The sequence below is a fragment of the Coregonus clupeaformis genome, chromosome 23 (assembly GCF_020615455.1).
Source record: "Coregonus clupeaformis isolate EN_2021a chromosome 23, ASM2061545v1, whole genome shotgun sequence".
Classification (NCBI taxonomy): Eukaryota; Metazoa; Chordata; class Actinopteri; order Salmoniformes; family Salmonidae; genus Coregonus; species Coregonus clupeaformis.
Window position 1 is genome coordinate 20,561,161 of NC_059214.1, and position 9,663 is coordinate 20,570,823.

Genomic DNA, 9,663 nt, shown 5'->3' on the forward strand with positions numbered 1-9,663 from the left:
CCGTAGAACCCATATCTGCAGAATAATTAGCATAATGTAGTTTACAGGAGGCAACCGAAAATTCAAAGCTGACGAAGATTGAATATCATTATCAGCATTTCATTTGTCACATCTTTGCTTTGTGTAATTCTTCAGCGTAAGAGACGTTCAGGTTATGCATCTATATCAAATAACCTTTTGATCTTTGATCATGGCTGTCTTTCCCGCTCCCTCCCCAGCCCCCTACAGCCATCTTCAAACCCTTACCAACTACCTCTAGTGACATGTGACAGCTAGCTCACTGCTCTCACAGAGATCCATGCAGGATCTAGGACTGTACAAAGGCTAAAACAAAAGGAGAGTATCATGTCCTCAACATTACACTCTTCGAAAAAAGGGTTCCAAAAGGGTTCTTTGGCTGTCCCCATAGGAGAACCCTTTTGGGTTCCATGTAGAACCCTTTTGCGTTCCATGTAGAACCCTCTGTATAAAGGGTTCTACATGGAACCCAAAAGGGTTCTATCTGGAACCAAAAGGGTTCTACCTGCAACCAAAAAGGGTTCTTCAAAGGATTATCCTATGGGGACAGCCGAAGAACCCTTTAAGGTTCTAGATAGCACCTTTCTTTCTAAGAGTGTAGTTGTCCCTTTTTTCTCCAGCCCCTGTGGTCAAGTTTGGATGTGCGTCTCTTGTCATGGTCTCACCTACCCTGCCTTGATTGACAGCAGCCTTGCCCTCCTCGCTCCCCTCATCCAGCTCATCATCGCTCCACTCCCAGTCTCCGTCCTCCGTCTTGTGCAGATGGCCACTGGACCCTGGAACTCTCCTCACCTGAGCCAAACACAGCACAACTGTTAACACACACCATCAAACTGTAGGGCTGAGAGACAAAACACATTTAGTTGCATACCCCTTCTAAGGTTCTCTCACTAAGGTCAAAACCAACACAACATCAAATGTTATTCATCTGTCTTATATGAGTTTATAGGATTTTAGAAATATACACTGTTCCTATATGAGTGCAGATGAATTGATCAAACATTGCACAAACACTAGCTTGGGCTTGGATTACTCTCTGGGAGTTTTTAATGTCTACAAAACAGCTGCTATAAGCTAGCAGAGAACAAAAGAACAGAGAACACCAAAGCGAAACACAGAGAAAACAAAACACAAAAACTCCTTAAGAAGCTAACTCTGGATTAATCTAAGTGGAAGCACCCAGCATTCTAGGGCTAAGTCAAAGAACATGTACCCTTCTGATGGCATCAAGTTCTTTCTCCGAACCTGACACAGAGCCCATGCTCCTGGAATTCTGCTCTGGCTCCTTGAGCAAAACAAAAAAGCATCAGTCCACTCTGATCATCATCACCTGCACACTGTGTGTGGATGCATGTGACAGTTCAGTGGCCTGTATGTCTCTATACACACACACATACGGTACCATCAAGCTGTCTATGCCAAAGCATGTGAACAACTACATTTACTACTATATTTATGAGCATGCACACTTAGAGAAACACACAAAGGGAAAATATGGGATTAAGGTGTACATACAGGCAAATTACAAGAGCCATCTATAGATGCTCTGAATCTAAACTGTATCATCTGTGTACTAGTGTGGAAAATCAGTCTCAGTATTATATCAGTATTATTTTCCAACTTTCAATTACGTAACACATCAATGACTGCTGCAGCCCACCGCCCTTGGTGTCAGCCTCTAGAAATAATCTTTGATCAATACCTCCTGCAGGCCTCCCTATGTGATCAACTAAGGAGCAGGGGTGCCCTCTTCTGGCCAATGAACAACTGCTAGAGATACAATACATGTCTTGAAAATTACTATTTTGTATTAACTCTGGTTTAATTAATACAGCTTGACTGCCCATGGTCCAATATGTACTTCTCTTTGATTGCTATATCATAGTCTTCCCAAGTGTAGAACTTCACTACTGATGTAAAAATAGGTACCCTACACAATAAGCTCCCTGCATTTCTATTGCAAAATCTACCTTTCCTTACTTCTCTGGGGAGCGACTCCAATGTTTAACAAGCCTATAGCTCATGGGATTCTTAGAGCAGAAAAAGGAGGACAGGAGAGAGACAGATAGGGCAGGAGAGGAGAGAATGAGGGAGGGGCAAGGGGAAGAGGCTGAGGGAGGAGGGCAAGAGTGGAGGGAGATTCAGGGAGGGGGCAGGGGAGGAAGGGAGGCTAAGGGAGGGGCAGGGGAGGAAGGGAGGCTAAGGGAGGGGGCAGGGGAGGAGGGAGACTCAGGGAGGAGGCACGGGAGAAGGGAGGCTAAGGGAGGGGGCAGGGGAGGAGGGAGGCTAAGGGAGGGGGCAAGGGAGGAGGGAGACTAAGGGAGGGGGCAGGGGAGAAGGGAGGCTAAGGGAGGGGGCAGGGGAGGAGGGAGGCTAAGGGAGGGGGCAGGGGAGGAGGGAGACTCAGGGAGGGGGCAGGGGAGGAGGGAGACTCAGGGAGGGGGCAGGGGAGAAGGGAGGCTAAGGGAGGGATGAAGGGAGGAAGTGAGTCTGTGGGAGGGGGCAGGAGATAGACCAAGGGTTCCGGTCTAGAAGCACGGTTTTGACTTCTCCTACAGTTTTGCTTCGGTACTGCAGCATAACTGACGCCCGGCACGGAATTTCCATACACGGCCACATAGAGAAGTCAGATTAGGAAATTCCTAATAATACTCTTTAGTCATCACTTTTGTGCACAAAACATTCATTGAATTACTAAAATAATTGTCGCTGAGGCCAATTTTTTTCCTTCACTCACAGCCGAAGATATTAACATTTTATATTCATCCGATGTCTGCCATGTTTTTGGATGACACGATGATGTCGTCGCTGCTTGCCGTCACACCCTGTGTGCACTGAGTGCTAGTGCGCATGTGATGTTGGTCCGCATTCTTGATACAACTCGGATATAGACGGTCCATGAATCGGCATATGCAAATCGTGAGTAGATTATCTTGAAAACAATGGTCGGACATCTTGGACGCAGTCTCAAGTTCTTATTATACCTCAGTGAGATACAGACTGAGGGAGGGGGGCAAAGGGGAGAGAGTCTGATCTGGTCCAGGATGTGGACAGGTCACAGCGTCCTGAGATGACAATGTTTCTGCTAGGTTTCTTCTCTGTGCAGGCTGGCCTGTATCTGCTGAGTGGATAATGTGGGTGACTCTCCATAGGTCAGAACAGCACACAAACAAACCATTCTATTATCACAGAGGCAACACAGAGGACACTACTCTTTGACTCGCACTCCTCATCTGCAATCAAGTGAGACAGACTCAACACAGCTCCATTACTGTATGTACGAGCTGTGCATTTCCAGCAGAAGACAAAACTGTGATGTGCTCGCAGGATCAGGGTTGGCTGAAGAGGGCATCATGATTACATTACAGCCTCAGAATAGAATGCTAATCATTGTATTGTCATGCTACAATCAACCATAATCTCACATTAAACTATGTTCCCAAATTAACCAACCAACCCACACACACACGATCTGAATGATTGGGACTGTTGTTCTGACCAGCAACTGTCCACCCCTCCGTCTGACGACTCTGTCACGAGTCACTTCCCTCTCTATTGACATTATGCTCTGCTAAATGATTGGTTCACGCGACACCTCCACAGTCCCCCATGTCCTCCAGTCACCCATGCCATGTCAGTGAATTTCCATCCAATCTGTTCACCCTGATCTTTTTGCCTTCTAGGAATAGGAGGATGATGGTGTACCAATATCAGCCTTGCCTGCTACACTGCTGCACCCAGTTAGCTGTGACCACAAGGCAACTGAGCATGCAAATGGTGTGTTTAAGTGCACCTCTCTGTTACCTAATCACTCACATTCAATCCCATTTGTCTTTGTCTGCCACTTGCAGTGAGCGTCTGAGCGACATTACGGACCACTAATGCATGAGTTGTCAGCACATCCATTCTGCCTGACTGATATTGTTCCAGCAGTGGCCCATATTTGCAGCCACCCCCACAGAACAGTTTGAGCACAAAGTGAATGAAGTGTTGAAGAGAGAGACAGAGAGGACACTCGATGTGTGTTGACTGGGGGAGAGTGTGCTGCCAACCCCTAAAACCTTAGCATACTTTGTTCATAATGTTTAGTCAATATTGGGACTGCTTTAATGGGAATGATGTTAGTTTAGACGTTACCCTTTTGGCTCTCTGGGTTATGTTCGGTGCTCTGCATAGCAGCTTTTCAATCAGATACTCTCTGTTCTGCAAATGTAAATCACAACCCGCATTAAAAACATCAACATACCAATTCTTTAAGCCTCAAACAAATAGAACAGGTACAATTCTGGAGGTAAAATCATACCTTGGCCTTCTGGAAAAATTTACATTTCAAAAGCTCTGCTGCTGTAGGCCTAAAGAGAAACAAAAATACATGGAGCTATAAGAACACGTTCCAATTATTGGCCAGGAACTGAATGTACAATCCTACAATCTGTCTGTGTGAGAATATATCTTCTTGTGTGGGTATGGGTGAGACCACTAAACATGACAACTGTATTTCAGGACTCTCTTGTAGAAGTGGATGAAGCTCTACAGAGACTCGATCACCACCCAAGGCCATCAGAGTTACTTTATCATCAACCAGTGACAGACTCTACAGATTTACAGTGTAGGTCTAACGCAGATCACTGAATGGAAGACAAGTACAAACCTCTTGGCGGGCTCCTTCTGAAGGCACAGGGTTATTAGCTTCCTAAATGATTTCCCATATTTTTTCAGCATCTCTTTGTCCTCCACACCCGTGTCTAGGGTGGGGGGATCATTCTGTAAGGTTAGCATTAAGACCTGGGAAGAGAAAAGGAAGGGTCAAAAGCATGCATGTGGTCTCTCAGCAGTTACATAGACACAGGGTAGAAATCTGCCTTTCATGGTTCATTAGTTGAACTACAATTAGTTAAGATGTAGGCATATTCCACTCTCTGTCTGGCAACTGGGTATACAGTGATCAGGCTCACCTTCATGGGTGGGTATCGGTGGTAAGGTGCAGACCCTGTGGCCAACTCTATGGCAGTGATTCCAAAACTCCAAATGTCTGCTTTAAAGTCATAGCCTCGTACCTGTGGGCATAGCATCACTACTGTTAGTATTGTACAGTGTATGTGAACACAGCTAGTAGATGTTACTAAAACTGGCCACAATATGGTCTCACCTGTTCCATTACTTCAGGAGCCATCCAACATGGTGTGCCCACAAAGGTCTTCCGTACTTTGTTTCTGGTCATATCTCCTCCAGTGGCCAAAAAGGCACTAACTCCAAAATCTATGGGGAAATATGTATAATTCAGATTAAATGTATGGATGTAATGTTATACCTCATTAACATCTTATAGAAAGGAATATATTAATGCTATGCAGTATTTGCTAAAATATGCTCAAACTATTAGGAGTTTTCACAACTATTTCATGTTATACACCTAATACAAACTGCACACCCAAGATCTTCCGTTGCATTCATGTTAGAAAGATTTTCTTCCGAGTGTTTGTAGGCTAAATGTCATCCAACTATATGACAGAGACCGTAGGCCCCCAGTGATTTATGATGGGGGACCTGTTTGACTACCTTTATGTTAATGTTATTCAGTAAATATTATAAACTACCATGATTTCGCTAGCTTAAAAACTATATTAATCTTTGCCATTTTACAAGTCTACTCCTTCTTTTGATTGGTGAAATCTGGCGTTCTGTGTATTATGCTGATGAATTACTGAATGTGTGGAAACATCATAAAAAAGTAATATATAACTGTGGCAGTGAGCGAGCTGTGAGAACAGAATGTGACAGGTGAAGATGGGGTGAGAGAGTGACATTACTCACACACCTGCAATCTGAACTGAGCCGTCCTCTCCCAACAGGATGTTCCCAGCCTTCACATCCCTGAAGTCACACACACAGCAAAAACACCCCAGTCATGCCCAAACAGTATTTAACTAGGGCGGCAGGTAGTTTAGTGGGTAAGAGCGTTGTGCCAGTAACGAAAGGTCGCTGGTTCTAATCCCCGAGCCGACTAGGTGAAGAATTGCTCATGTAAGTCGCTCTGGATAAGAGCGTCTGCTAAATGACTAATATGTAAGTGGGGCTGCATCCATGTGTGTAAAGTAGTTTTGCAGCCTGCTGTCATTTGGAACACTGACCAAGGGGGTAATAGTGGTTTAGTTTTTTATGACCTTGACATCCAGGCAAGTAAAAAAAAAACACAACCTTTGTGTGATCAAAGGGAAGTTCAAACAACACAATCCATGTCAATAAATTACATTGAAACAGAATAGTCAACACAATTTATCTAACACCATGTAACTCCTAGATTACATTTTATAGATTCATATTATGGAACTTTTATATTCAATCTTACTTTAAAAAAAATATATATATATATATATATATATATTATATCTATGAATGTTTTAAACTCCAGGGTATCTTACCTGTGAATCTGTCCATTTCTGTGCAGATAGTCCAGACCCTCAAGGACCTCTTTTAGTATGGTTGCAATGATGAGCTCATCAAGGACTCCATTTTTGTGCTCTCCTTTGCTAAAGGTATGCTTTATTATATCCAACATGGATCCTAAAAGGAGGAAGCAGACAGAAAAACAGTGCCCAATGCTGATATGTCATTCCATGTCAACTATTCCATTTACTCATCCTGCCTTAAGCAAGTTTGTTACAATGTTCGATATTCATTCCAGCCATTTACATGGTGTGATAACACTTAACTTGTAATGCCACTGCACATAGGTCTACAGTAAACTCTACCAAAGGATGGACAATTGCTTGTTGACATTTGATGAGATCAATGTCACGGCATATGAAAGGACTCACAATTGAGTCTATAACAGTATTTAATGTGTTATGTTATTATGGCCACTTTCAATGTTTAGTGTGGGAGTATAAAAGAGATGGCAGCTATATTTTGCTAAGATGTTGAAGGTAAAAGCTTACCTCCACTCAGAAGTTTCATGACTAACCAAAGTTCATCCTTTACCACAAATGAGGTGTAGTAGGTGACAACATTTGGATGGTTGCATTGGCTCATGGCTTGAATTTCTTTCTATTGTATGAGAGGAAAGAGGCTCACATGAGACAAAGTAAAGTCAACAACTTTTGACCACCTTTCTTATAACGAGGATTGTTCATATGTAATTTACTTCGCTAAAGATGTCAAATAAATTACTGCGAATGATTTTCCAAATATGCAAAGTAATAGTTTAGCAAATACTTAATAATGTCAACAAATACTGTAACTCTGCTTGTGGCTAATTTCTTATTCAAATGGACACTCAAGTGTAACAGCCCTACTCAGCCTCTAGTACACACACACAAGAGGAAAAGTGTGGGCCAGAGAGGGCCAGAGGCACTGTGGACACACACAATGAAAATATAGCCTTTATTTATTGTTGCTCTCACCAATAGCTCATCCATGCTGGTCTGGCATTTCTCCAGGTTTATTCTCTTTATGGCCACGCGTTCCTGTCTGGGGGTGCAGAGGGCAGCCTGCACTACGGCTGTGGCCCCACTGCCTGGAATCACAGACAAATAGAGGTGCAATTATGAAACAGGACAGGAGACAGGACAGGACAGCACAGTAACATCAAATGTGACCAAGGTGAAAAGCATATTGACACATGCAGGATCATTGTTTGTCTGTTTGGAATATTTAGTGCTTTTTGTGACATTTAAATGATCATTAATAAATGATCATTAATGTGACTGCAACAAGAGTTCAGAACACCATTGAACCAATACAGTATGTACAAACATATTTTCCAATCATACGCTAATTCCTATGCATAACAGTCAGTGTATCCAAAGACAAATTTGAGAAGAGGGGTTTAGTGTCACATTCTTATGTTGTACTAAGAATGTGACACAGTACATACCATGCCAACTGCTGGTGACAGATAAGGATAAGAGGAGATTGGACTGCTCAACAGTTGATTATAAGCACAGGACAGATGACTAACTAGCTACGGCAGCTCTTGGCTGTAGTAATGCTATCCCTTATCAGCACTGATATGGTTTTCTTTAGCTGTCAGTGTCAGCTCATCTATATGCAAAATTGATATTCATCCCTCTGGACAAAAGCCAATTAGACAGATCCAAACGTCTCCCACAGTTCCCACGTGACGAAATTTGTAAATGAGCAAGAAATCTTAAGCATTTGGGGAATTACAGTGAATAACTGCATTATAGGCCTACCAAATGAAGTCTGATGTTATCACCTGTAGAGAGAGGGTGTGGAGAGTAATGCTGACCAGCAGCAAGTGAGCTCAGTATTGTAACAATGTAACCGGTCCTATAACTCCTTGATGTAACCTAATAGAAGTGCAAATAAACCTTGATGACCTAGATGTGCTGAAACAATAAACGAAACATTCCTTTCCACTGTAATGCTTTAGCTACGGATTATAGAATAAATAAATACAATATTGCTTCCTTCTCCTATAGGCTCACTAACATTTATAACGGTGCCTGGTGAGGCAAGGCAATATATTAAAATGTATAATTATTTTTGCAACTATCATAATAAAATTGACATGAGATGGCCTATAGGTCTATGGGCTATTTGTGATTTATTTTCCAGAGCATTCTCTAATCTGTGACAACTATTTTGTCTTATAAGTAGGCAAGAATGTGGCCTAACCAAATAACAATACTCATCATAATCATCATCACAATAGTCCTAAAATAGTAATAATATTAATAATAAAATGTATTTTGTTGTAAGAGTAGACCCTCTGTCTAACTTCAAAGTGGAATTGAATATCCCTGCTCTACAGAACGACACCATGCCATTCCCGTGAGGACTGCAGGTGCATGATGAAGACATTACCTGCGATTTTCATCCAGATTCTCCATCCATACATAGTTACATCTATTTCAATATAGCCTACTGGACACGTGCCATAAATGAGCATCGTTCGGCATAGAAGAAATCGACTGCATAAAAACGCATTTACATGAAATGACATTCCTACCCATATAAATACAACTTTACCGTGACTATAAATATCTCTCTATATGATTAAATAAGTGGTGTTTCCTCTTACAAGAGCAAGCAAATTGCGGTTGTTAACATCCGCATTGCAAAGCATTACAGAGTCGCTGTTGAATATGAAAAAGCCGGTAGGCCCTCGTCGTCATTCACCACTGATAACCGCCCGAGCCATTTCCATGATAAAACATATATATAAACACTATATCATATCAAGAGGTAGCCTACTAACCTATGACTTCCTGTAACTCGTAAGACTCCCTGGTAATTGGCCAGCTCGTTGTCAGCACTGGTTGCGGATTCTGGACAGAAGCCGGAGATCCGCCTTGCTCCGCCATGATGCTGCTGCTGCTGCTGCTACCGAGCTATTTAGCGACCTCAGACCTTCACCTCCTGACTACAGAAGTGTCAGCTGCTGCAGCGAACTACTACGGCCTGCGATTAAAACATCCAGAAAATAACCGTGCAACTTTCACCGCAACGAGAATATGTCATTTGACTTAATTTATTATAGCCTATAATAAATAATACAAAGGCCAACCTATGGGTTTTGAACCACAACCAATTAGCTAAATATGAAAATAAGTGTTGTTAAGATTTGAGCTGGCCTACTTGATTTCTCTACATTATTTGTTAAAAAGGCTGAATTAAATT

At 42.4% G+C, this 9,663-nt stretch overlaps 1 protein-coding gene across 2 annotated transcripts in view; it reads right to left on the reverse strand.

Annotated features, from left to right (window-relative positions):
• The window catches only part of LOC121536806 (STE20/SPS1-related proline-alanine-rich protein kinase), a 31,405-nt gene extending 22,037 nt beyond the window's left edge, over positions 1-9,368 (reverse strand). The window contains exons 1-12 of one of the 2 annotated variants that reach the window (XM_041844375.2): positions 9,242-9,368; positions 7,422-7,534; positions 6,957-7,065; positions 6,441-6,582; positions 5,837-5,892; positions 5,168-5,277; positions 4,974-5,075; positions 4,670-4,803; positions 4,322-4,370; positions 4,156-4,221; positions 1,232-1,303; positions 688-810 (exon numbers count right to left, since the gene is read on the reverse strand). In XM_041844375.2, the coding sequence (XP_041700309.1) occupies positions 688-810; positions 1,232-1,303; positions 4,156-4,221; positions 4,322-4,370; positions 4,670-4,803; positions 4,974-5,075; positions 5,168-5,277; positions 5,837-5,892; positions 6,441-6,582; positions 6,957-7,065; positions 7,422-7,534; positions 9,242-9,347 (1,182 nt within the window). In that variant the 5' untranslated portion in view covers positions 9,348-9,368. The remainder of the gene's footprint in view (positions 1-687; positions 811-1,231; positions 1,304-4,155; positions 4,222-4,321; positions 4,371-4,669; positions 4,804-4,973; positions 5,076-5,167; positions 5,278-5,836; positions 5,893-6,440; positions 6,583-6,956; positions 7,066-7,421; positions 7,535-9,241) is intronic. The other variant, XM_041844376.2, reaches the window with a different exon arrangement.
• Positions 9,369-9,663: the final 295 nt, after the last annotated feature.